Source organism: Phalacrocorax carbo, chromosome 6, assembly GCF_963921805.1.
Source record: "Phalacrocorax carbo chromosome 6, bPhaCar2.1, whole genome shotgun sequence".
Classification (NCBI taxonomy): domain Eukaryota; kingdom Metazoa; phylum Chordata; class Aves; order Suliformes; family Phalacrocoracidae; genus Phalacrocorax; species Phalacrocorax carbo.
The window spans coordinates 57,462,497-57,490,205 of record NC_087518.1 but is presented as its reverse complement, the minus strand read 5'-3'; the positions used below and the strand labels follow the sequence as shown (position 1 = coordinate 57,490,205).

The 27,709-nt window shown below is 46.7% G+C and overlaps 2 protein-coding genes and 1 long non-coding RNA gene across 7 annotated transcripts in view; all 3 read right to left on the bottom strand.

Annotated features, from left to right (window-relative positions):
• ZNF326 (zinc finger protein 326) overlaps positions 1-350 on the bottom strand; it is a 29,299-nt gene extending 28,949 nt beyond the window's left edge. For both annotated transcript variants that reach the window (XM_064455472.1, XM_064455473.1), the window contains exon 1: positions 157-350. In XM_064455472.1, coding sequence (XP_064311542.1) covers positions 157-172 — 16 coding nt within the window. In that variant the 5' untranslated portion in view covers positions 173-350. The remainder of the gene's footprint in view (positions 1-156) is intronic.
• Positions 351-6,539: 6,189 nt separating this feature from the next.
• On the bottom strand, positions 6,540-11,789 carry LOC135313973 (uncharacterized). Its single transcript, XR_010373482.1, has 4 exons — positions 10,634-11,789; positions 10,395-10,544; positions 10,226-10,292; positions 6,540-6,843 (listed from the first exon to the last, which is right to left on the bottom strand). It is a non-coding gene; the product is annotated as an uncharacterized LOC135313973 (long non-coding RNA).
• Positions 11,790-19,869: 8,080 nt separating this feature from the next.
• Positions 19,870-27,709, bottom strand: part of LRRC8D (leucine rich repeat containing 8 VRAC subunit D) — a 55,112-nt gene continuing 47,272 nt past the window's right edge. For all 4 annotated transcript variants that reach the window (XM_064455469.1, XM_064455467.1, XM_064455468.1 and 1 more), the window contains one exon: positions 19,870-25,069. In XM_064455469.1, the coding sequence (XP_064311539.1) occupies positions 22,497-25,067 (2,571 nt within the window). In that variant the 5' untranslated portion in view covers positions 25,068-25,069 and the 3' untranslated portion in view covers positions 19,870-22,496. The remainder of the gene's footprint in view (positions 25,070-27,709) is intronic.

The following is a 27,709-nucleotide window of genomic DNA, read 5'->3' as shown; positions in this document are numbered from 1 at the left end:
CGCCACGGCTCCCCCGACCCGGGAGGAGCGGCCAGGAGGAACTCCCGTCCTGCGCGGAACAAAGCAGCCGCTGCCATTTTGAGACGCGGCCGGGCCCCGCGGCGGCAGCGGTGGCGGCGGCCGGGCCCTACCCTTGCTCTGGGGGTGCGCCCTCACCTTCCCCGTAGTCCATGGCGGCGGCGGCGGCGGCAGGCCCGGCTCCCCCAGACGGCTGACGGCCGCGGCGACGCGGCGGCGGCTCCGGCTTCTCTCAATGGCGCCTTCTACCACAACGAGCGGGGGCGGGACCTGGTGCCACGGCGCGCCGGCGATTGGCCCGGCAGCCGCACCACGTGAGCAGGCCGGCCTGCGAGGAGAGGGAACCCGGGACCGGCGGCGACGCCGCGTGAAGCGCTGGCGTAGGGTGCCCGGATGGGCTGTGTCACGAGGGAGGCTGCGCGGCGGCCATGTTGGGCCCTGGCAGCCGCCATTTTGTGTTCTGGCGTCGGGCCCTCTCACGCGTCAAGCCGCTCCAGGAGTAGCAGTGGCGAAACGTCCAGGCCTATACCCCCCGCGCCCCACACACGCACCCATGGGCCCCGGCGGTGGCCACTGCAGGCAACGCTCCCCATGGTGCATAAGTACCAAAATCTACCGTTACGCAGAGCTAGAAGTCCAGCAGAGTGTGGCAGGAATGAGCCTTGGGTGTCTTCCCTGCAGCCCCACAGCCCCAGCTGTGAGGGGTCCCGTCCGCTGGCCCTGCCAGTCCCTAAGGGGGGCAACTGCTGTGTGGTGCAAGCCAAATGCCTTTGCAAAATAAAACTCTTATTTAAGCAACACCACCCCTCTTAATGCCCCCCTTAGATGAACCTAACAGGTATTAACACGGGTTCATCTGTCAATCTCAAGACAAAGTAATTTCGCGTTTATAATAGGCTGCACTGAAACAGAAACAGGCTAACAGTAACCACAGACTTCCATTTTAAGTTAGTGGTAAGCTAACACTGTGCTTCGCTGTGCAGCCAAAGATTTGAGGAAGAAACAGACTTTGACCCAGACACATCATCGTGCAAAAAATCCCCCAAAGTCCTGTGTGAAGATCACATGTGGGGAAATGCTCCATGTCTTATAGCTTCTTAATGGTTTATACACCCCTGAAAGAAAGAAAGAAACAAAAAGGAAAAAAAAGCACATGAGGGAGATGGCAATGAGTAGATCTGGTACAGAAAACCTGGGAGTATGTCTCTGAGGACAAGCTGTGTGTGAACTTCCAGGTTTTAAGGCCAGGCAAAGCCACTGCCTCCCAGGGTTTGATTTTGTCTGGGAAGCAGGGCTTCTTTGGGTTTCGGGTGGCTGATAGGATGGCATCAAAAACTTCCAATTTCTTCCCATCTGAAAAGTAATAAAAGCCTCACTGCACAAAAGAAAGATTTGACTCACCCAGGTCCAGAGTCCAAGTTTTGTATTAAAACCTAAGTCTGGCAGAGCAGTCAGGCAGTTTCTTTCCCCGAGCTCTGGATGGCAGCAGATGCGAATGTACTTGAAATGCAGACATCGGCTACAGCAAGGGAAGAGCACAGCAGCCAGCAGCTTCCCCTGATGAGCTCTCCTCTAGCTCTAGGTCCCGTCTCTCCCCAGCATCACAGGAGAAGTACATGCAGAGAAAATGGTTATTCCTGCCAAAGGGAATCTTTTCTTTGGCTTCACTGCAGACTTCTCAGCCAAAGATAAGTAATGCTTGTGCAGAGCAGTGATTTAAAGGCCTGAATAGCCCTCATACAGACTTATCTGTGCACCCATCCCTTTACACATGCACCCTCGTGCAGACCAGACAAGTTTCTTGCATCGAACATGAGACTTATACAATACGCATTTTCCTATATGTTCAGGGCTGTCTGCAACGTAGCAGCCTCTTCCCTGCAGCCTTTTCTGCACTGCTGGGTGCAGCGCTGCTCAACATGATTTATAGTCTTGTGCGTGTGAACAGGAACAAGGAGCAGCATCACACTGCCCTGCAGATGGGAGCAGACCAGTGTGTGGGCGGTATGGTCAGAAGGGCTCCTGCTACCAGTGCCACTGGGCACCCCCCTCAGCAAGCCTGCCGAGGGCCTGCCCGCCACTTCGCCATAGCCTGGCACAGGTGTTCTCAAGAAAAAAACATATTTGAAGATTTTTTCTATGCAAGAAAATACATGGGCACAGCTCTATGCATTCTGCTGTACACAAAATAAAAAATGTGGGGAATTAAAAAATAGCATATATGTGCACAGAATCCAAAAGCTATCCTAGGTAACAATTTGATACAAGTGTAGTGGGAATAAACTGATTTTTCCAGGTGGCCTGAGACACGCAGCAGTCAAAATTGTAAGGTATCATCTCTGCTTGAGGACTCAATGCATGCTGCAGGATGAGTTGCTGAGGAATACACTAACCCCTTTCCAACACATCTGTCTGGGCCAAATGAGATGGCTAATGAAAATGCTATTGAATAAGCAGCTCTGAAGGGAGGAAATCATGCAGAATAGATAGATTTGTGATCACTGTAAGAGTATCTGGCTAATGGTTATTCAAAATAAACACAAAGATCCAGAAAACCTGATTCATCTGAATCAGCTGCCCCTAAAACTATCAAAGGGGGATGGTTTAGCTGTTGCCCTGGTGCAAAACCTACTGAGGGATTCAACAAATGAAACTCTCTGGTAGGCTGTGCAACCCCAGGGTATATGCTATTGCATAAAGGAGAACAGGATTTATAATGAGGTGCCTGAGAGGGAAACACTGGGATTGAACAGGGGACTGTTAAGATGATACAGGATTATTATGAGATGTTTAGGGAAAAGGCCAGAGACAAGGAAGGGAGGAACAAAGGTAGATCAGGGAAGAACAAAAAAGATTGAGTTGGATGGGGGAAGAGGAATAAGGAGGACTGTTTGCATGTAAGCAGGCTGCTGGTCAGTATATTTGTGTGGCTGAGCCCTGTGACTGTCACCATTGTCTGTCTGTCTTCTTTTTAAATTCTGTTTTTAACTATTTTCCATGTGATTGTATTCTCTATTCTGTGTCTGCACATGTGGTCTGCTCATGAACTCCAAGCCAGACTAGCTGGTGAGTCGAATGAGCAGTCTGGGAGATGGGTGCTGGGAGACCCTTGAAAGGGTTTTCCCTGAGCACCCCTCCTTAGAACCTGGATCGGGCTTTGCACCCTGCCTGCACGTGTGGTGTGGGTCTCTGTAAAGACCCACACTGACAATGGGCAGGAGCTGGACCAAGGCACCTAACACTCCCCATTTGTAGGATAAAGGACTTGATGCCAAAATGGCATCTCTTTTGTGAATCTCTCCACTATTCTCCCCAAGCATGTTTGTTCTGTGACTAATGCATGAGCATATTTACTCATTAGAGCATACTTGACTACCAAGAGTCACAGGGTTAAGCCTCTATATTTTGTCATATTAAGAATCTGACTTCAAAAGGTTAGAAGCAGCCTCTGAAAAAATCCAGTGATCATTGAAGTCAGCAGAGAAGTTCATACAGACTTCAGGAAGCTCTAAATTGGGCCCATGCACATCATGGCAAGGTTACTTATAATTTGTACGCAACTCCCCCAGTGTTATTATGAGAATTACTGCTATCCTGTATGTTGTTTCACGATCTGAGGAAGTTATTGACAACAGAGGTGGTTGTTATGGGGACAGCAGTCTGTCAAAGAAAAGAGGGTACGTGACAAAGAGAACATCTGATTATGAAGAATTTGTTCTCATACCAACAAGCACTTCAGGCACCAGACAGAAGAGGAGGTGCTTTCACATGCAGCCCTGGAAACACACAGGTATATTTGGCCTTTTAAAGTTACTGTCCCAGAACTAGAAGCTCAGGGAGAAGAAACTGGATCTGGGGGCAGACCAAGGCTACAGCAGGTATAACATAAAATTTTTTGGATTCAATACAAACAGGTCAGTAAAAGCGTATTATTTTAGACTTAATTATGATCAATGGGCCACTGTTGGTTTCAGGCTTTTTAAAACAAAGGCTCCTTCTTTCCTCCCTGCAGGACTCCAAAAAGGAAAAAATCTAAGCTAAGCAAAGCAAAACAAAATGGAGACATAAGAAGAGAAAGGGAACAGACCAGTATTGTACTTCATTCGTTCTCAATGATCCAAAACATGAATGTTTCAGTTCAGCGTAAAATCTCCCTGTGCAATCCTGTTCTGCTCTTGAATTCATGTTCTGCTGCTTCCTTGGATTTGTTTTCTTGGGTTTTTGTAAATTTTTCAGAGCAGTACAGGGATAAGAGAACAATCAGTGATTTCTCTAAGCACACATAGCAGCACAGTTATTGTGAAATACAGCTCTTCTGTAGTTTGGTACTGTTACTACCCACACCCTCTCCTCCTCTTTCCAAGTGCTGTGTTTTCTTTTACCCTTTCATTTAAAGCATTGTCTAAAACCTGAAGAAACTCTGTAAAATGGCTATCCATTGCTGCTAACAGTGGTTAGCAACCAGGTATTACCAGTTGTGGCGGCCTAAGCTAACAAATCCTCTGTATTTCATTGCAGTGGAGCTGATCTAAATCTCATTGACTATAAAGGGTGGGGGTTCTTCTGGCCTCTGATGAAAGCTCTCTGTCACTTAACTCTGTTTAGAGCAGGTGTGATTGACATAATGTTTAAATCTACAGGAGTACTGCTCTCCAACAACAGATCTCTCCAGTGCCATTAAAACAGAATTCACAGCAGTGGAAAAGATATATATATTTTTTTAGATTTTTAACATACTTCTCTGGCACTTGACATTTTCAGGAGGTGGCTTTCTTTGCATTTTAGGACGATGGGGAGTGGAGCAGGAGCATGAAAATTGCATTGATTCTTTCCAGAACATGAAATCTAATTCCCTTTCTTTCTTCTTAGATATTAACACAGAAGCAGATCCTTCCATCTGAGCCTCACAGAAGAACCATGGTAACCATCCAGAGCCACGGTGATTTCAGCGGGCTCTTAATGTCTGTCATCACAGCATAAATAGGAGCCATAATATGGCATTTCCAAAGCTGAAATATTATGGCCTCTGTATGTATATATTGTACAATACAAGCATAAAAACCACCCTAAAAGTCAGCAGGAGGGAGTGGAAGCATCCTAATGCAGAAACATACTAATCAGTTATTCTTTCCTACTGGAAAAAAAAAAAACCACTCAGAATATAGATTAAAAGTCAACCAAACTTAACAAACTTCTTCACACCCCTCCTTTACAGGAAAGTCTGAAGCTTTCAGATGTGTCATAGCACAGACCTGCTGGAGCTCGCATGTGCTACGGCCCCGCTGGAGCCCCAACAGCACCCCACAAGCAGCAGTGGGCACTCACCAGAAAGGGTAATTGCTATAACTTTTGGGTACGGTAGAACACAGAAGTGAGGGTAGCAGAACCCATTTCAGGCTTTGTTTTTTTTGGCATGATTTCCAACTGCTGGTTGGTTGGGAATAGAGAGAGGATATCAGCTTCATTATCACACAGCCCTAGAGGAAAAAGAATCTTTGCAGAGCAACTTATTAGTAATTAGGAAATTACCGGTGAAGTGCCGTACTTTTCTTGCATGCAAATACTTATGAGCAATTATTCTTATTGCTTTTTAGATTTACAGCTTACTTTTACTTTACGCTCCTTGGAGACCAGCTCTATTTATTACCTAATCTTGCAGAAAAGTGCCGCTGGAGGTGTCTTAAGACTCTGTCTGGGCTGTTTGCCCTATTGCCTGTATGCAGGCTCCACACTGGGTGAGTCAGAGCTGCGTAGGTGCCCTAAAGAAAGACAGAACTGGACTTGTCATTGCTTATTGCCCTTTCACTGTCGGTCAGCCCATTGATGTCCTGGAGCACTTCTTTCAGTTGCCTATTACGTGCCCATATGCTCCCATGTTAGAGATGTCTGTGCCATACCCCCTCCCTAACCTTCCCTGTCCTTAAACAAACAAACAAACAAACAAAAGCCAAACAAGACATATAACTAAGGCAAACATACATATTAATTGCCAATAGTTTTCAACCCTTCTGTACAGGTATTTATGTATCAGAAAGGGCACACACCCAGTTCCCTCAGAAGAAACTTTGCATTTAAGTCGATTTTATGGCCATGCCCCCTCTCACACACACAGAGTAGCTGCAATACCAATGTGCCATTCACAGCAAGGGTTTATTCTCACTGTTTTCCTAGAAAGTTTGGCCAGTACATATACATTTGAAACACTTTTTAGATAGAAGCAGCATGTATGAGAGAAACTGTGAGGTTCCAAGATAAAAAACCGTGAAGATAAATAACACTTGCCGCACACAGCGGCGGTCAGACAACTTATCTCAGAGTATAAAGGCGTGTTCATATACATGCCCCTTTAAAATAAAAGTCACCTTTAACTGGGATAATGCTACTGTGACTGAAGACAAGAATGCTGAACAAGAGAGATGTGGAAAAGCATGTCATCTTCTAGGGAAAAGTAAATAACTGGGTGATATTTTTCATACAGCTCAAGTGGCTGAGGACTTTTAAAGCCAAAGATCTCGGTGACTATGGTTGGTATAGATAAATCCATGGGCTTGCTACAGAAAGGAGAAGCCTGAAGGGGAGCGCCGCAGATGGGAAGGGACCTGCTCCAGGCAATCCCCCGTGAAGGGGGCTCTTCAGAAACAGAACACTCACCCCTGCCATTGGAGCAGAAGAAGACACCCAGCTGGCTGCCGTGTCCGCTCTGACGTCTGGCTCTCTCTCTCTGGACAGTTAGTGGCACACGGTAGCGTACTTGTCACTGCTTTGGTAGGGAAACAGGTAGAAGAGGGCCTCCATCCGCAAAACTGCCATGAACTCACACAGAGTCTAAAAATAAGCAAAAAAAGAGGGGGAAAAAAAAGGTTGAGGGTATATTTATTTGCCCTTGCAGGCCACTTTCTAAGCTTTTGCTCTTGGGCTTTATTCTTGAACTTTTCAGCGTGACTCTGCACAACACTTTTTCTCATTTTTAATTTATTGTTTTTATTGTTACCTAAAGCTCAGGTTTCCATGCTCCCTTGGGTCAGACTGCAGAGGAGTACAGCAAGCACTAACTGTTACAAGACTTCTGATAGAATCACCAGAATGTCAACATACGGTTTGACATAACATTTCAAATATTTTTTCCTGTGTTTCCAAAGTAGTTCATTCCAGGAACAATTTCCACGTGGCCCGATACATCCTGCCATGAGAGTGCTCAGCATTTGTTTCCTTAAATTGTGTTATGCTGGTGAGTATTACCGAAGGAGCTGGTCTGTAGAAGGTATTTTCCCAAAGTGCAGGAAGGGAAAATGGCCATCTGATTTTGCTGGATTTATGATATAGTGTGTACACCGTGGCACAGAGTCAAACTCCCATGTAACAGTTTGTTTCCAGGTTACTGACATTTATAGGGGAAATGCTGCATAGTTTCGTGAAAACAAGGAACATATGCAGAACCCTTTAAACAGGAGAAAATAGCTACAGCCTCTTTCTCACACTGCGTGCATGCTACTTCCCATGCGCTTCAAGGATGACAGAAATTTCAGCAAACATTTTACCATTCAAGACTCATAAAACCTGCATATGCTGGATCAGGTTTGTGCATGTAGCGCGTGCTGAGTACGATCTGAAAATTTTATCCTGAAAGTAATGCTTTTCTGTGCTTTCCATTTGTTGTGCTTTGAGTCAGTCTGCACTGAGGAGCCTCACATCCAAACGTTCTGGTTTCTGTGAAACATCTGATGATTACACACTCTGTTAACTCAATAATTGTGCTGTTACACCCGCTTTGGAGCATTGGTCTGGAGACAGGGTGTAGGTTTATTCACCACAAAAGGTGGGTGCTGTGCCACTCTCCCCCCCACCTCAGGTGTCAGCAGCCAGGGCAGCAGCTCCCAGGGTGTCAGGGTGATGAGCAGTTTGGCACTGACAGAGGTCTCGCATCCCCTCAGCTCTGCCCTGGGAAGCTTCACTCCAAGGTCTGAAAAATGGCTTGGTAACTCTGCCTGCTCCACAGCAGAGCTCTGTCTCACCAGGAGGCAGCTCTGCCCAAAGCAGCTCATCCAGAAAATGATAGAAAGCATCTGCTCAATATCAGCTTTTGCTTCCTCCTCCTCCTTCTCCTGCGTTGCACTTGTTACTCTGGCTCTCAAGTCTGGCATGAACATAGAGGTGCTCTCCACAGCCTGAGCCCATTCATCAGCGTGAGGATTGCAGTGTCTGTCAACATTTCCTCCACGATACTTGAGAGGACTTTGAAACCAGAGCTGGCTGCCTCTCAAAAATCCCAGTGAAATGTGGATTTCACTCAACTCCGTGCTCCAAGGTCATATACCTCCTAGGCACCCGGTTCCAGCCAGCCTCATCGTCCGTGGTCCCATCCAGGAACACTCCAGGTGCAGATAACCTAATCTAACAGCAATTATAGATCTTAATACAGATGCACAACATGGGTTTTCTGCACAGGTGCTCAACCACCCCTTTCTGAGGGCTTTTTAAAATCTCGTCCTTTCATCCAGTTCATGTGCAGCCACACGAAGAGCTGAATCAGCTCTGCTGAAAGGACCTTCTGAGCAATGGCAGAAGTGAGCATCGGGGGTGACGGGGGCTTCAGAGGCAGTTTTTCCTCACCTGTTTTTGCTACCAAGGGACATGTAATCTCAGCTCCTGCCAGGTTAATTGATTCACCCACTTCACTGCTGAGACTCACCCACACAAACCCCAGAAGTACCTTAGGTAGCTGTGGGAGGGAGCCATGAAGCTTCATATTTTCCCCTTCTAAGTGCTGTATGTTAAGCGTTCTGGGACAGAATGGTCAAATCAAGATTCAAGCAAAAAAGAAATGCGTACATTTCCCCTTCCTGTCAATATCTACCACCCAGCCCAGTCACCTGCAGCCATGGGCACTGGTGAGCTGGCTTTGTTATGGGCTCTGACCCAGATCTTCCCTGTGGCTGAGATACATCTCCCTTCCTTTCTCTCTCCTTCCCCAGTTATGGCTCCAGCAGGTACAGGCGAGCTAGCAGAGAGCTACAGTGCGAGGGACTTGTGCTTATGTATTTTTCCATGAGAGGCAAAAATCAAATGCAAACATATACGTCTAGACGTTAAGCCCAGATGCCCAGGGCCAACTTCAGAGCACCAGGATTAGCGCTCCACGAAGCAATCGGTCTGCCTTGCCTCCTGCCGCATTCCTGCACACAAAGTACCCGGGTTTGGAAATGGATACCCTGTGGGTAAAGCCTGAAACCGGCCCCCAGCGCTCTGGTTATCCAGCTCACACTCACACACAGGGGCCAGCTCCAGCTCCGGCTAGACCGGCTCTAGCTTTCTCCTTGTGTTATGTATAAGAAATTTTTTCTGCTTTGTGCTTGCTCAGTGGAATTGGGATGTGGAGCCAAAGATTGCTCCACAACTGCCTCAGAAAATCATGATTCATCAATTGGCATTTGCAAGGGACCATCCCAGTGCTTGTCCCCTGGAAAACCCCCAGCTGCCCCAGCGAAACTCTGCGGTGGCAGTGCTTGTACAGGTGGGGTCCCACGCAGGTGGGTGCTCCGAGCAGACACTCAGACACTTGTATGGTCTTCTCAGTCTATGACTGCAAACAATTTTAATTTACTCATCTAGAACAGGCTTTCAGTAATAAAGGGGGAAAAATGGTTTCCATGTTATTTCTGGAAGCTTATATCATTTTTTTCCACTTTCTCCTTTCCTCTGGACAACGCCTTCCATTTGCATAATTTCATTAAGATGTATAAACTCCAAGACATATGCCAGGGGAAGGAGAGTCGAAGCAGCAATCACAGGGGGAAAAAAAAAAAAACAAACCAAAACCAACAACCACCGAAAACCAAAATACCACTTTCCATCCAAGTTACGCACAAAAAATTGCAAAATTCCTTGGCACCAGAAGCATGGGGAACCAGAGCCGCTTACTAGCAAGGAAGGTGGGGTCCCTGTGTGTGCAGTCAGGGCTGTGCCAGCAACATTAGCAAAGGTATTTTTACGGACACTTGAACTAGAGAGCTGCAACACCCCTTGCTGACATCCGTGCCACTGCTAGTCAGCCCAGCCAAACTCAGGCAGTGCTGGAACATCACCCTGCGCTGTGGTCGTACCCCCGGCCCCCCCGGCATATATGTTTACCTCAAGTGAAAATGTCAGAGATCCCCACATATTTATTTAAAACACAGAACCCAGACTGTTAAATGTGGGACAGGGTCACCTAGGACGTCAGCTGTAGGATGTGGGGTTTTGAATTGGAGCTTCACATCTTCTCAGATTATGTTGACCTGAGGAAAGATAGGGAAAAAGAAAATTAAAGTTGTTTATGAAGTGCTATAGCCCTGCCAGGCCGGATTCCTTCAGCAAATTAAAGAAGTTTGTAAACTGACCATGACAACGAAGGTGATGTCCCACCTGCCCAGGATCCATCCGGCCTAGAGAGGGCTGTGCCAGGCCAACTGTCTCTCCCCGGACCTTCACCATTTCCCTCCTCAAAGACGACACACAAGCTGGCCATTTAAAGCCACTTCCCAGATGCTCTAAGTCACAAGAAAAGCAAAGCTATATATCAGCAACCGTGGATATGGCTTTGTCAATTCTAGCTCTCGGATTAAATCGATACTCTCACCATCTAAATAATGCGCAGGAAATGAAAATGAATTGATGGTCTTGGATCTCTTCCCAGCAGGCTAGTGTCCGCTTCTCAACACCACCAGAACGAATTTCACAGGCTGGCTTTTCCCCTTGAGGCTTCAGCAAAACACACAGAGCAGATACAAGGAGCGACCTGTCTTCTCAGCCTTACGCCTGCTCCCTGCCTAGCTCTGGATCCGGGCACCAGGGCAGGGCTGCCTGGCCAGTCGCTCGCTGCTATTTCCCTGGCTGAACCAGACTGGCAAGGACAGGGCAACATAAAGCTTGGGAATTTTTCATCCGTGAGCATGTTTGTTTGCCTGTTACTCATGTCCTGGTAATGTCCAAATGCCATCTGAAGATCCTCATTCTACACTGTATTGTATTTGCTCTTGGCACGCCCCAGACAGTGAAAATCAATACAGGCAGTTTCACTTGCATGAGTTTGAAGCCGTGGCTTTTGCCCGGTAAACATCCCATCCACACAGTCCTTCATTCCTAAAGAGACGGCACCAAAGCAAAACTACTGCAGGTACTTCTCTTGATCTTAGAGCTTGTAAAAGGATATTCTTACAGCAGCTGCAAGGCTGGATTGTACAACCCTTACAGCACTGAGCACTTACCAGCACAAGCAGCCCGCAGAGAAGGTCTGGCACAGAAATGTTCCCCACAGGTCTATGGTTTCAATAAACCAGCAAATTAGTTAATGAAGGACGGCAGCATCTCCAAAACGGCTGAGGTCTCAGCCCCAGATTTTAAAGGGTGCCTTTTTCTGATAAAGTTAGCATAAATGTACAGTAAAATCCTTTCAGGAAGAAAATGGTCCCCACATACTGATAGGGTGTTGTGGCAGAACGATTCCTCCCAGCGAGTGGAAGTTTTGCACCAGATTTTATTAGGGAGGAAAGATCTAGCCAGGCTTTTTACTGGTTTTAACTGGCAGCGAAAAAGAAGAAAAAAAACATTCATCCAAGTGCTTAATTTCAGCAACTCCAGGACAGCCTGTAGTTTCTTACAGGGAAATAATTGGGATTCAGAAACATATAAAAGACCACTCCGAATGCCATATGCCTTTTAATCCAACAATGACGTTGTAGGCCACTGTCAGCCTGACTGTGACAAAGAAACTTCTGCCAGAAAAAAAAACCTCAAAACCCAAGCCACAGGGAAGAGAAAATAAAGACTGCAGAGATTGTTGTCAAACTTTTAGCAGGTTGAAATCAGAGCTGCCGTGCACAATGGCTCGAGTGTGCAGTTTTCAGAAGAGGCATCTGGAAAAAAACAAGCTTTGAAACATTTTGGATGTGAAGCAAAAGGAAAATAGGATTTGAGAATAAACATTTTGGGAACAGAAAAAAGTGCATTAGGATGGGTCAGGACAGAAATGGTTCATCTCTACCCCAGGTAGTGATAAAGCTCTGAGAAGCATCCCATGTTTTTTGGAGAATGGTTTCACCAGGGCTCATTTAACCCTACCCTTCATATGAGAGCTTTGGACGCTGAGCAGTGGAGAGGCAGAAGAGCCCTGCAAACAGACAGCACATTGAACTGCAGGATTTCTTTGCGCTTTGTGGTTCTGTTAGGACCAGTTCCAAACTCCTTGTAATCGTCACGTTAATCTCACAAGCCACGCCTGACTTCAACTCTGCAATGCTAAAAACAGGAGATTTCCACCAGCCCGGCCTCTGACAGCCATTTAGCCGCTGCCTTTGTGTGAGAACTCACAGAAGGAAACAAGAGCTGTGTCTCCAAATGTGGCGACTGCTCTGGGAGAGAGCGAGAGCCACCCGGCTCCACTCAGGCTGGAAACACCTTTGCATTTAAAAGTCAGCTCCAAAATGCTCATTTTGCTCTGCCCCGAAGTGCAGTACGCCGCCCCCAACAACCCCCAGCATGCAGGTGAGGTGGAGGAGCCCCAGCTGGGGCCTTTTCTGCACAGTGCTCTGGAGAGACACAAAATCAGCAAAAGCCAAGCACCAAGCGTTCGTCCCTTCCTCTTTTGCTGCCCTTGGCACAGATCAGGGAGGACAGTGGGGGTATCTGGCAGTCCCTCATCCCCCTGTGTGAGCACGTGTGGGGCTCAAGAATCCTCTGCCGGCAGTGCCTGAAGCTCCTTCCCCGTCTCCTCTACAGAAGCCTGTGCTGTGGCCAGCCTCTGAAGGCTGTACAAGCTCAGACTGCTCTGGAACTAGTAATGATGGAGCATCTTGCACGGGGCAGGAAGGAGAGGGGCTGCTGGCAGCAAGGAGCCCCCCGAAACACGGCAAAGGCGAGCAGCTGGGACACGTACCACGCTCTGGGCCTGTCAAAGCATCTATCAAAGGCATTACTCACCAAGGAGCAATGCCTCTTCCCTTCAAGCAGATGGTGCCTCTCTGCCCAGGTGACACCACAGGCCGGTCTGGAAAGAGCAAAAGGGGTATGTGCTGTGGAGGATGGACAAAAGCAAGGCAGAGAAGGACAGAGAAATTAGTTTTTCTATCAGAAAGTTATCCCAAGCAGCCTGTAATAAAGCTGTGGTGATGGAGGAATCGAAGCCGTGCCCGTGGCTTGCAGCCACGCTGCCCTCGTTGCGGTGCATCCCGAGGGGAGGAAGGAGGCTTGCGCAGCACACAGCGGCTGTTTGCTCTCCACCAGGGCATTTTGTTGGAGGGCTTCCCATTCTGACAGCAGCCAAAGGAGGTGCTGCAGATAACAGGAAAATCAGGGCAAAAGCCAGGGCCATGCCACAGCAGAGGTGGTTTCTCTCCCGTGAACTTCCTTTGCATCCTCTTGAGACTACGAAAACTCATAGCACCCCCAGTATCCTGTAGCAAGGAGTTTCACAGCTGCAAAGCTCCGAAACAGCACCACGCCAAAATACTTTCATGCTAAACCGAGTGTTCAGGGTTATTTTTCTTTCCCAATATGTGTAATTCACAGCTCCTGGCAGAACAGAGCCAGCCCTGCATGCAGTGGGGCTGCTGAGGGCCAATGGCCTTGGGGCTCAGGGTATTTTTACCCCAAGTCCTCGTAAACCTGCCCAGCCCCGCTGCACATCCCAGCACGGGGAATCCCTCCTGGCCACCCCAGCCCGCTCCAAGGAGCCGTAGCTCACACGGAGGGCTGTGAGCTGCTAAGCACTGGAAGTGCTGTGGCCAGCAGGAGACAAGTGGAGAACCAGCGTCTACACACCTTTTGCCACATCACATAGTACTGCCGTAGTTCTATGATATGCAGTGCCTAAGTCCAGTCTGCGTCTGTCTGTTCATCCTTTAAGCTTCTTCGAACTTAAGTCTTGCACAGAGCTAATCGCACTGCCAACATTTTGCTAATAATAGCAGCAGTCCTTCAGGCTTCCAGGAGCAGCCTAACAAAACTGCAGCGATGCTGGATCTCCGAGGTCTCCTCCAAGCCGGCCCTTTCTCAGTCTGGTGAGGAAAGAGCAGCAGATTGTAAAGCTAAAATGCTCATTTTGGGACACTCCGAGTCCCACCCAGGCTGTTCACTGGTGTTTCACGTCCCATGCCGCCTGCTGCGGAGCTCCTCTGGGGGAGTCAACAATTAGCAGCCCCAGAATGAATGTTAAAAGCATTTAATTAAACGAATATATTCAGAGTTAAACATGTTGCTAAGGCTGATCAATGCAAGCACGAAGACAAACAAAGCCCCACAGGCACAAGGACGTTGTCTACGTGGGATGGTAACCTGGAATGCCTTCCTCTGAAGATGCCCTTGCCTTTCACTACAGGTGTAATTCTTCCATGGGGTAACTCCTGCAGAGACACCCTGGCTGGGAGCGTACCTGCTCCGCCGGGGAAGAGGTGGCCAAGCTTAGCCTGACAGCCTGGCAGGGAGGAGAAAGGCAGGTTTCAAACTGTGGTGCAGCGCTGCTGTCTACATGATCATTTTGCAGTCTTTTAATTACTTCAGACAAATGATTTAATTAAGGCCTCTTTGGTACAGTTCTAGTTCAAAGCTGCAGCCCGTCAGCTTTACTGGTCCTAAACTGAAAGAAGGACGGTCCCCGAGAGAGGACGTGCTAAGGCTCCCTATGCGATGCCTGCGTGGACTCCTGGAGGTGACCTCTCTCTAGCAGAGATGGCACTGGGTCGCTGTGGTTTCAGACCACTAGCACCTGGGGAAAACACCCATGCTCTGTGAAGGCTGAAATCTGCAGTCAGAGGGACGCGCACTCAGCCATAAATAGCTTTGAAGGTTTGAGGAACTTTCCCAAGTACTAAGTGTATGAATTATTCAGCCACACTAGTGCTGGCTCGCAGGGACACTGCCGCCTCACACCTGGTAACACACTCAATTTTAAAGCCAATTTACTTAACTAGAGTTTAGTACAAAGATGGCTAGAAACGTTATCTCATTCTCCCAGGTCAGATCGTTCTGGCATTTTCTTAGGTCTCAAATACACATAAACATCGATACCAACAGCGATCAATTTACAACCCAGCTGGCCTTTGCCTTTCATTAAGGACGTTTCCCAATTTTAATAAGTTAAAACCTGGGGCCCTGAGAGACATCTGGTTTCCAGCTCTGTTGTGCACTATAGCCAGAGTCTCCACTTGCCCAGCATTTCACATCCATAGGACATCCTTGCAGCTACAGCGTGGGAAGAAGTCCACAATGAAACACTCACAATAGATAAGCGCCTGGAGGCCAGCCTCCACCTTCAGATACATCCCCTGGACCTCAGAGAAGCTGAGCAGCAAATGAGAGCGGCAGAGTCCCCTGCCCCTGAGCAGAGGCACTCTGAAGCCGTGCGATACCCTGCTGCTCTCCCCTGCTCAGCCATCAGACCAAAGTCACCTTGCAAAACTGCCTCCGAATTCCCTTTCTGCAGAGGATGCCAAGGTAAGCAGGAGGGTTTGGGCAACCCAACCCCATGGCACGATGCTGCTGCTCCTGGGGAGTCTTGTTCCGGCTGCGTGTCCCCAGGGCCAGCGGCTCCGCGCTGGGAGGCCTCAGCCCAGGTCCCACATCCTGTTACAGACACCACTAATGTTACCAAACTTGATAAATTGAGAGGACTGAGGAAAAAGCAACGGGAGTTACAAAACAAACACACCCAAACAACACATGAAGAAAGGCTGAAGGAAGTGGTTTAACCTAGGGCAGAGAAAAAAATCAAAGGGGTGATGAAGAAGCACTCACTGCAGAGGGGGCTGTGACAATCATCAGGTGCTCTCTGCATCCTTTAAGAAACACGCAACCCCACTTCCAACAAAAAGATAGGGGCGGCTGGTAGGACACACAGCAGCAAGAGCTGCGGGGATGACTGTGGAAATCGCAACTTAAGGAAAGCCTTTGCTCTGCGGGCTGCAGGAGAAGCGCGGTTCCCCCGGGCTGTGCGAGAGCTGGAGGCAGACAGGCCCCCGCCAGCCCCAGCATCACCCACTCCGCAGCACTTCCATGCAGCCACCCTGGAGCAGGAGCCTGGAAGCTGGGAAGGATTCAGCATCCCGGTGCTGTGGCAGCGCTCTGCCCCACTCGGGTATCGCCTGCCAGCCAGAGGAGGGAGAATCCCTTCGCGAGGGGAAGCTGCAGCTCCAAGGTTAGACTCTGGCCCTCGAAGGCGCCCAGGGTTTCCCTGCAGGGCGCTGCCAGGCACGCAGCCAGGGCAGAGGGGCAGCCCCGGGTACGGCCACGCTGGGATAAGCGCTAACGGTTACGCAGGGATGAGCTTATCGCAGATACTTGCATGGCAGCAGGAAGGGAAGGAGGGCACACAAGCTGCAGCTGTACAGGCACCCTAAGGCCCTGTCTGAGACGGGACAGACGGAGAAGGAGAGGGAGAGGAGGCAGAGTCACAGGGTGCCACAAGGGTTTGAGCCTGGCTCTAGGCAGGAGCAGGTGTAACTTACAGTCCAGATTTTACACCATCTTTCTAAAACTTCTGAAATTTCAAGCTGGGGATGGGGGCTCTACCTCCTCTTAGGACTATTTATTCCTTTTTTTTTTTTTTTCTCTCTCCTTATTCTGCATTTCCTCCTATTATCATGATCCCCAGCTTTCAGACACATCGCTTGGCAATAGGTAGCGTTCAACAGAGTTCCCTTATTTTGTGGCTAAGGACACAATCTCGCATGGCATCTTCCATAGATATTGCCTCAGGAGGAGTGAGATAAGTGCAGCCACCCCAGCAGAAGGGAGCCTCCACGAGGTAATGGCAGCAGCTTCTCCCACCCCAGCTCTGCCAGGGCAGCTCCAGCAACACCCTCCGGGGCAAGCCAGCCCACCCCAGGCCACCAACATTGGCTCCGGAGACGCTGCAGGATGGTGTTAGGGAAAAGGTCTTAAAATCTACTTTTACAAATCACCTGAAGCAGCAAAACTACCCAGAACTGGTTAGCAGAACAGCAACGTGTCCGTGCATTTATTCCTAATGGTCTAGGCAACCCAGTCCCAACCCAAGATGATGTTTTTTACGGGCACATGCTCATTTTATGGGAACAGACCTGCTCTGTGCTGGAAGACTTCCTGCAGGCGACTATGGTGTTAATTTAGAAGATGGCATTCTTCCCAAACAGTCATTATTAAACCAATAACCCTATGTTACCTCCAGCATCAAGGGGCAACGTGCCGTTGGAGGCAAGACAGAACAAAGGTCCTGGCTGTAGTAATTGCAAAAAGGGCTTAGGGGCTGTTCTCTTCAGGGAAGGGAGAGAGAGATGCAGCCTGGCCAAACTCCAGTGCGTGTGGTTTTAAAGATCTTCACTTGAGTTGTATTGTGTTGATGTGCAGCGTTAAAGAGCAGCCACTTCTGCACCCATGCCTGGCTGGGCTACAGGAACTATTTTCAGCATCTCACTGCCAGAAACGACATCTCTCATGACTTTTATCGTGGAATGGGTGCATGTTTGTAATCAGCTTGGACAATCTGTTTCTGAGCTCAATTCTAAAGCCTCATCTTTGCTACAGAAACAACAGTACTCAGTAACACAGCTTTCCCTCCCTTTAGCAGCATGGGGAATGATTTGCTGTCCTGGGAAATTGGTCACAGCATAAGCCTGCAGGGTTTTGCAAAATCAATGTTTGATGCCTTCAGTTTAAATGCTGAACACACTGTACAAGCACAAGTGGACAGCCTGAACCGGGAACACTTCTGTAGTGCTAAAACTGCCAATCATTCGGGGAACCCTGTAAGCTAAACAGTAGTTCATGCAGCAATCTTATCAATTGACAGTGGGAGGCAAGGGGTTAATGCCAAGGTTAAAAACACAACAGAATTTGTCTCAATTCTTTCAATTCTGGTAATCTTTAGGAGCACCTTGCACGTCCCTCCAGCAAACTTGCTCGAGAAACATTTTATTTAAATGCCTTCACAAAACATCCTTCTGAACAAACAGACCACCCAGGCTTTGCTCGGGCAAGGAAGTCAACCTCCAGCCTGCGACGAGGCAGACCGGCCGTAAACGCACTGCACCATGGCTGCGAATGGCCTTGCTGCCGTTGGAGAATGCAACTTCTTGCACTCTATCTGTAACCAAACCGATGCTAGCTGTCCCTCAGAGCTCTTTTCAAAGGAACCCCTAACTTTAGTCCTCCCAAGCTGCTTGGGACACAACACATCCACACCCAGGTCTGACTCAGTCTGTGCTTCTGCAAGCAAATAGATTAACACATTTCTAATCATTTGGTTTGGCCTAATCAGAGCATCAGCAGTTGCTGCCTGGCTAAGGTTCTAGCTCCGTTTCTTCAGCGGGGAGGGTAATTAAAGAAACAGCTTGCCTAGAGAGACTGGACTCTCCGTTACTGCCCAATCCGTTCCTACATCTTGCCAAACACCTGGCAGGAATGAGTTAGGGAACCTTATTCCTGCACGAGGCAGGGTGGCAGGCTTAACGACATCTTGAGATATCTTCTAGTCCCACCTATGATAGCTTGCTGTCTAAATCAAATTGCTCTGGGATCACACATTAGGAACGCGTTGATAGGGCTCTGTCATGCAGCTGATGACGAGACTGCCTGTGCCTCTTGAATCTTTCTCCATGACCTCATTTCTACCGGATTTGTGTTTTTCACAATCATTCATGCATTTTACCTCCATTAAAGAATCCCCAGCTTACAGACAGGAAATCTAAATATTTTTAATGTCCTTTTTCCCAGGTGAGGAGAAGCTTGTGCCAAAACCAAAAACGGGTCTCAAGTTTAACCTCCCTCCTTGCTTCAGGCTGAAGAGCAGCGCTGTGTCCCACGTTATCTTCAAGGCCAGTTGTTGCACAGGCAATAATCCCATCACACTGGGTGACGGCAGCTCAGATAAGCTACCCTCAGCCCACTGCCACTGTGCCATCGACACTGGGATACCGCAGCAAATTTGAGGCTTTTGTTCTCATCTTCAGCTCCCTCATGGGCACAAACACGACAGAAGCCGTATTTTTCATGCTCACAGCAACACTCAGGACTGTCAGGTTCCTGCACAGCTCCCTGTCTTGAGAACTGGGAAGTCTGGAAGCTAAAATCTGCTTCTGCAAGAAACCAGGATGATGGTCAACACCACAACTGTAGGAGAACTTCATTTGCTTTGCTTTAAGTATCACAGTCTAGCCCACGGCCTTCACATCACCGTACACCACTAACTTCTGTGCGCACCCATGGAAACACAATATACAGAGCAGCTGTTTCTGTAAGACTTTAATAAAAATACAGTCCACAAAGTGAGTCCCCCATAACGAGGCATGACTTCAAGCGTCTGGCCTTCCCCCTTTGCTACCAGAGAGGGCAGCTCAAGACTGCAAAGCCATTTTTTTAGCAACAGAAAGCCTTGTCAGCATCCTCCCTTACACCACCTTACGCTCAGGACATCCACGGCTCTGCACCACAGAAAGTATTTTCCAAAAGGAGAATTTATTGGAAGACTAAAGGATCTTCACAGAAATGCATTACAGTGGCAGGAGCAATCAGAACGGGCAAGATCCTATTTCCTCTCAATCTGAACGAGCACAGTAGTTTTTCTTCCGGGGCCATACACATATTCTGCAAAACTCCATGAGCCAAATAAAAACAGTGGTAGGTCATTTAGAGTACCTATATATTAAAAAAAAAAAGAGAAAAAAACCCTACCCTGAAGTACTTCATCCTAGTTAGAAGCCATACCTACAGGATTTGCTAGAGCAGCAACTCATACCTCTTCCTTAGATTACAGGCACCGCAGAACAATTCAGCATAAGATACTTGAAAACAGATTTTACGATGCAAACACACTTTTCCCCCATTAAAAAAAAAAATAGATTAGAGGAAGATATAAATGTCTTATTTATTAAATCAAATAGAAATGCAAAATATATTTCACATGCCTTACATGGAAAAGAGGTGAACTTCCAAGGCATTAAAGCAAGACTGTGTCAGTTGACACGCAGGAAACAGGAACATTATAAACAGTCACAACGGGGAGGAAGGACTGGGGGGAGGCAACGTGGGGATGACGGGCAGTTCCTCCCCACTCTGAGAAAGCTCTCCTAAAAACAAGAATGGAGTTTATGCTGAGCAAGCATCACAATTCTGAAATTAACTTTTAACATACACTTATTTTGGAGGAAGTTGTCTAAAGAAGTACCATTGGCTAATACCTAGTCAAAACAGTGGTCTAAATTATGTACACCATACTCAGACGAAGTGGACATGGGTTTATTTTTTGAACATCAGTAGGGACAGTAGGAGAATTGGAAACACCAAAAAAAGTTTTAAAAAAGCTGGATCAATCCACAGACACATTCTGTGCGACTCCGCTATTGAAATAGGAAAAAAAGATGAAAAATAGGACTATTTTTCTCAATATTTTAATTACTTTGTCATCCTCCAACTCTTCCTCCCTCCTACAAGCAACTTCTTGGAAGCTGAAACGACACTCAACAGCAAATACAAAGCATACACCAATAGTATATTCCACAGTTTTTCTAAAGAGTCAATAGTCCAGCAATTTTAAAGTGATCTATGTGCAAAAAATAAACACAGAAGAGAATTTCTTGAAAAAAAAAATTCCACTGCAGCCTTAACTTCTACTTAAAAAAAATTCTGAGGATTAGCACTAAATTTCCCAGTGGAGGACAGATCAGTAACTGCAAGTATTCTGCCACACCTGTGACTTGGTGTTGCAGAACCGTCAGCATCCCAAGGTTACTACCTGCTGGCAAGCGGAGAACAGACTCTATCCCCAAAAGAAGTGCGAAAACCGCTCTTCATAAACTGGTCTTCTGACATACATAAGCATAGGGTGCAGGTATGTATTCAGAGGCTGCTCCCTACAGCTGAGAACAGTCCTCCCAGCATGACTAACAGTAAATGATTAACAATAAAATGTGCAAGATTCGTACCAGCAGTATTTGAAATGTTCCTGACTGCTCGATGCCCCTAGGCTTAAACTATCCCCTCGTTAACAGTGGTGGAAGTCAGGGCAGCTCTGGTGAAGTTACAGTAGAAATCGCTGTGCATGAGGATTTCTGTGTGAGAAGAACAGTCCCTTGAACTACAGACTAGTTCAGTCCTGACCACACTACAATAGGGAATTGTGTTTAAACCATGAGTAATCATGTAATCATCTCCCAGCATAGTACTTCTTTTCTGCACACATGGAATGTAAATGGCCAAGATTTACAACTGATGATTTTGCAGATTTAATGGATTATATTTCTTTAATGGTTCTGGCAATGCAAACTCAGTTAAAAAAAAACACCACCAAAAAAAACAACCAAACAAAAAAAAATCCCACGCTCACTGCTGTCTGCTTTTTTCTTTATTTGATGACTTATCTGGCACACAGTTAGGGCTTTCTAACAGTGCGTAAGTGTTCAAAAACATCAAATTACTTGGGCTGGGGTGGGGGAGAAGGTGGTCCTACGGTTAAAGTCCAGGTGTGGAGGACACACCACGATAGGTGATAAAGCTAAAACGCGTTTGGGTAAATCGTAACTGTCACGTCTCTGTCGTTAGTCTAGTAAATGGAACAGACACCCCGGTTCTTAAGCAAGGGCTGTGAAACAAAACAATCACCAACTCATAAAATGCCTGGAGTTTCCCAGATGAAAACTCGGAAGAGGAGCAAAACATGAGCAGTAAAGTCACTTGGTGTTTCATGGCTTTTGAAGTCACCTTGCAAAACAGTTCAAATATCAAAACTATCCCCAACTTGAAAGCCAAGTGGCAGTATTCTCCCTTTTACCACCCACTGCTGCGTGGGACAGAGGAGCGTTAGGGAAGGAAGCGGAGGGGGAGACCAGCCGCGGGAACTTGACCAGTCTTTGCTGGTGTGAAGGAGTAGCACGCCGGACCACAGAAGAAACCTCACCCGACAACATGAGGCCTTGAGGATGAAGAATGAAGGCAAACACACTTGGCCTGATGCAAACCACATACCTTAATGCAGGAAAACGGTGATTGTGGTGCAGTTCAAAGCACAGCCAAACTGGTTTCATTTGCTGAGGGTGGCTAAATACTAACAACACACATCAACATGTGTTTCAAGTGCTGTTAGAACCATACCGCATACAACATTTATGCTTGGTTTCCCCCCCCCATAATGCACTAAAGTAAATCCAGACCTTAAGGAATAACTTGCATAGTAAGAAAAGGTCATCAATTTAATCATTTACTTTAAGCAGGCAAGCAAATTTGTAAACATTCAAAAGCGGCAGCATCCAAGTTACAAACAATTTAAGGAAAAGAGAATTGAGATTATTAAGGTTCTCAAAAATTTTTGAAATAATCTTTTAAAACACTGCAAACATTGAACACTCGGTTACACCTCTTCTAATCCTGCTAGCAGTCCTTCCAAGGAATTCTGCTTTCTAAAACGCATGGTCTCGCAAGTGCCATACTTTTTAGCATTTGCCTTTTGGAAGTCAGCTACGGGAGCCTTTCGCCTCAGCCTAAATCCCGTTAGCAAAGGGAACGCTTGTGTCTTGGTTCAACACCTCTTTAACTTCTGAGGGCAAAGCGTCAAAGAGGTGATCTTCCACCACGAGCCCGCTTTTCCTGAGAAGCTGACACTGCCCCAGCGTGGCTGGCAGACGGTCCAAGCAGTTTCCCTTCAGTTCCAGATGAGTCAGGTGCACCAGCTGACTAACTTTATCTGGGATTGAGGTAATGCAGTTTTGTCCCAGACTCAAAGTCCTCAATTTAACACATTTAAACAACTGTTTTGGCAAAATGTCGACTTTGTTTCCCGTGATGTGAAAATGCTGCAGATTTTGAAGCAAACCTATTTCCACTGGAATCAATGCGATTGAGTTGTAGCTTACATCTAAACACCTAAGTTTCTGTAAACTAAACACTGCGGTTGGTAAGGATTCGAGTTTGTTATTGGAGAGATAAAGAGACTCCAAATTCTTTATGTGGGTAATAGAGGAAGGAATGCTGACTATTTTATTGTGCCACAGCTTTAAACAAGTCAATCTTTTTAAATGCTGGAAACTGATGATTTCTTCAATTGTGCGTATGCTATTTGTCTTTAAATCCAGTTCTTGTAAGTTAGAGAGGCTGAAGATGGCATGAGGAATTCTCTCCAGTTCACAGTTCTGCAGTTCCAACTCCGCAACATTAGTCATTTTCTTAAGGCTATTGAGTACCACAAGCTTAGTGCCGTCATTATGAATGACTAGTTTTGTCAGATGTGGTGCCACATCTGTGATATTGGGGGGAATTTTAGTCAAATTGCTCTTCACGTGGAGAATTTTAAGGTGTCTTAACTCTCTGAGAGATTCAAGCCCTATCATTTTATTGTTTTCAGAGTTCAAGTTGCCTATCAAGTACAATTCACAGAGGTTTTTGAGCAAATACACCCACGCAGGAATTTCTGCAACATCTGTGAATTTCACATGAAGGCATCTCAAGTGGTCCCGGAGGAAGCTGAAGGCAGTCTGCTCGACCTTCGCAGGGCAATGGCAGAGATGAAGCTCCTGAAGATTTGTCATCTGGGAAATTTTCGCTGGGATTTTCGCTTCAGGAATCAGCTCCAGTTTCAACACATCCAGGTCCGTCAGCTCAAACACTGCATCGGGGACCCCCGACAGCATGAAAAGATGCAACTCTTGCTTGTCCTGGGCATTGCGGGAAACATGTTGCCGCAGCTTTTCAAAAGTCCATTCATGGTTTAAACTAATTTCCCGTAGTTTGTTCTCACTTACCTCTGACAAAAAGACACCAAATCGCTTAGAATACAGCTGGTCGTACTGATCTACCATATGCAAGAGAAAGGCAAAATCATTTTTGACATCAGGGATATCACTGAAGCTACTCTCTTCTCTGACCTTTTCAAAGGAATATTCTTTTAAAGGTATTCGGAACAGCCAGAAAAGCGTGTAGAGACAGATAAAACCATAGACACAAATGAGGGAAATATAGCTGATAAGCAGCTTCTTCAACATGTAAGCCATGTTGTGTGTACATTCAAACTGTGTGTAGCCAATCAGGTGTTCCACTTTCGGGTTGCAGATGTGTTCAAAACTAATGGTGTTGACAAAGTTTGCAGTATAGCAGAGAATAAATATGAACTTGACGGTCTTGATGACAGTCTGGCCAACATAGAGCTTGTAAATCAGATCACTGTCCTCCACATGAGCCCGGAACTTACGCACTTTCTCAAACAGCGCTTTGGCTTGCTCTCCATCTTTCTTATCTAAAATAGTGACACTGGGAACCTCAATCATAGGCTTGTCAGCTGAAAATTTGAAGCCAGACTTTGTTATCATGGGAGTGCTGGCGCTTGGGCTTCCTTCATCACTGCTAGTGGAAACATACTTGGGCTGGGACTGGGCTCCAGTTAACCTCTGTTTGTTCTCCTCAGAGTCCTCACATGCCGTTTCAGACAATGCTTTTGTAGTCCACGGGGACTCAAAGCACTTCCCTAATATAGACACAAAATGCTCAATTTTTGAGCAAGTCTTGGGATACTTGAACCAAAAATTGCTACTGACTATTAAAATAATAGTATGGATGAGAACAAGATAGGGAAAATACTTTGAATACCAAGGAAGAGCCAAATGATAGCACATCTGGTTAATAAATACGTATTGCTGAAAATCCAGATTTGTTTTCCGGCCTGAAGAATCTTTCTGCTCCTTCTTCAGCTCTTGGCCTGATTCAGTGGGTTGATACTGAGAAGAGGTAGCTCTGCTCAGAGGTACATCAGGTGTTACAGTAGGGGCACTTCCGAAGGCAACCGTTCTCATTGATGCTTCTTCTCCTTGAGCAGTGGTTGTTTCAACAGTGGTAAACTCAGCCTTCCCTGACGTGCTGGGTTGTGCTTTTGAATTTACAGTAGACTGCAAAACTGGCAAGCAGACCACCTGGTCTTTGGTCAGCTGCATGGTTCCAGCAAAAATGGCAACCATTAACATAACAACAGCTAGATAATCCATGAATACATCCCACCATGGTTTCAAGATACGGTAAGTTGGCTGGATGTCATTGAGCGATGCAACTTCTGCAAGGGTAAACATTCCTACAAAGAGAACAAAGACAAAAATCAGTATTGTCGAGTGGTGAGCAGGTTACTTTAGCATTTCCTAGCAATCGCACCATGACATGCAGATCCTCAGAAGGTTCCAGTTTTCATTACGCTTTGTTGCCTGTCGCACATTGTCCATTATTCCACTCAACACTGTTTTCTCAAATGCTATGTACTGAAATGATGCGTTACTTAAGCATCAAAACATCAGTCTTCTCATTTCAGGCCAGATGATACTTACGTACTTTTGCCACTTGACAGTACAAGCACCAAGGCCTGCTCTGTGCAAATGAAATATCTGAAAGGTAAAGTGCTGTAGCTGATATTTAGTAGTAACATGAACAGCAACAATTGATTACCCCGCACAGAATCCAATTCTGTAAAAATGACTGCCTGATTCTGAACACATGAAATCCAGCCGTAACATCATTTTGTAGTACCTTGCATTTAAACAAAATAGCTTTTGTTAAATGCTTTGCACCTTGCTCATGACTTGCACAGCACATTTGAGCTCTCTTGTTGCATTATAAGCAAGGTCTCTCATTTCTTTTCATCTAACACAATAAGAGTCAATGTCTCCCACCCCTTGCTATTGAGCATCCGCACTGCTTACCAGATTGGTTGGCTCCTTTACCTTAAGTACCGCTGCACAAGTGAAAGTCTTGCAGTTACTATGTGAATATTTGGCACAATTTTTAAAATGTGTTTGGATGTTTTACAGTGAGAAACAGTTATCACCTGTTCACTGGACCAAACGGTACCGCATAAATTTTTTTCCTCCCAATTAAAGAAGAAAAAATCCTTCCTCAGAAAAATAAAACCCAGCTAAACAAGAAAAAAAAACCCCTCTCAACTCTTTCTTAACATAATGGGGAAAATATTTTTTTCAGATTATCATCACAGCCTGGTGATTATAGGATGCTGGTTAGTCCAGGTAGCACAGGAGCAGGCTGTAAGGCTTTCACTTTAATTTAAACATATGCACCGTGAGACAAAGTGGCAAACTGATACTGTGAGAATCCAAACCTCTTTGCAGCTTTAAATAGCTTGCTTTGCTTTTTGTTTTGACAAAATCTAGGACTCAACTTATCAGCTTTTTAAAAAATAAGCTTCCTGTGCAAGCAGGATGTGGTAAAATCATCCTTTTAACTGCTGAACTTATGACCCAAATTTGCCATTTCTAAAGTAAAATATGCAGCTTGTGCGCTGCATGTACGGAGCGGGGAAGGAGACAGGATGTGCATTATCACGCAGAGTCTGGCTCCCTTTGGTTGGGAGAAGAACAGCTTAGCAGAGCACGAGGAGATCAAAGCAGGCAGCATGACGAAGCATCAGATTTATCATTTTTAACTTGTGGAATACCAATTTGTACAGGCCTGCACCTTACACACGCTAAAGGGCAGTGTCACAGGCAACGAACATACAACATGATTATTTCTAGCCTACATTTCTCTGAAGATGATAACAGACATTTCTATACACAGAACTCAAATATGAGCTACTGCCTATATGGTCAAAGGCACGCGTTAGCCCCTCTCCTTCCCCGCACGAGTGCAAGCAGCTCCCATGGCCTCGGTCTGTGGGAAGGGCCAGCGGTCGTCGTTACAGAGCTCGGCATGGAGCTCCCGATGAAAGCATCTCCTCCACCACAGGGCCTGGTGGAGGAACCAGCCCCTGGCCTCCCACGCTCTCCTCCCAGGAGCTTTTACTAGTTTTGCATACCTAGCCTGGGATTTGGTGACGGCAGCCGGAGAGGAGAGGGTTTTATCTCACTTCAGCACTCATCTCAGTTGGTGCTGTTGGCACAGTTGCCAATATGTAAAAGTTAAGGCTCAGTTCCTCAGGGAATGGGCAGAAGGAACTTCCAGCTCTCCTCCCTCTCTTTATTTTCCAGTGGGCAAATGAATGTCAAATACCCCTCCCTCATCAGTAACACAAGTTGCTGGGCTCTTACAGTTCTCCCAGCTCCACAAGAGCCTCCTCTGGGCAGCATGGTTCCTGAGCCTTGCCCCACACAATTCCCCAGGGCTGTAGTTGCTGTAGAAGTGCCGAAGGACACAGATCAGTAACACAGCCCACAGCTACCGAAGCCTCACAGTGCTTTACTTGAGGTTAGCTACAAACTCCCATCTCCTTTAATGTCTCCAGGTGCTATCCTAGACTGAGTCACAGCATGACTGCTTGCCCTAGGATCGCTATCTTCAACATGTAAAAAACATGTGCAAAAGAATAGCATTAGTCATTTGTACTAATGTGAACAGATAGATAAGGACCTTCCTTACTTGAAAGGCAAAGCTGCCGCCTGCCCAGGACAGGAGAACCACAAAACAGCAGCAGGATCCCGTAGAGATTTTTTTTTTTTTCTTGGAGGCTGTTTGGAAGGGATGCTGTCACGGATCTCCAGGCTGTTTTCACCGTGGTCTCACCCACCTTGGCAGCCGCAAGAACTTCTCGTCCACTAGGTTACTAGCGCGATAGTTCGACAGGAGAGCAGAGAGCCAAACGCTTAGCAAGGACAAGGCATGCACGGTTCCTACAGCCGTGCCTCTGCACACAGAGCTATGCAATGCGCAGGGGGAAGGAGGCAAGCGGGATGGGAAGGAGGAATGAGATGCCTGCTGTAACAAACGTGGG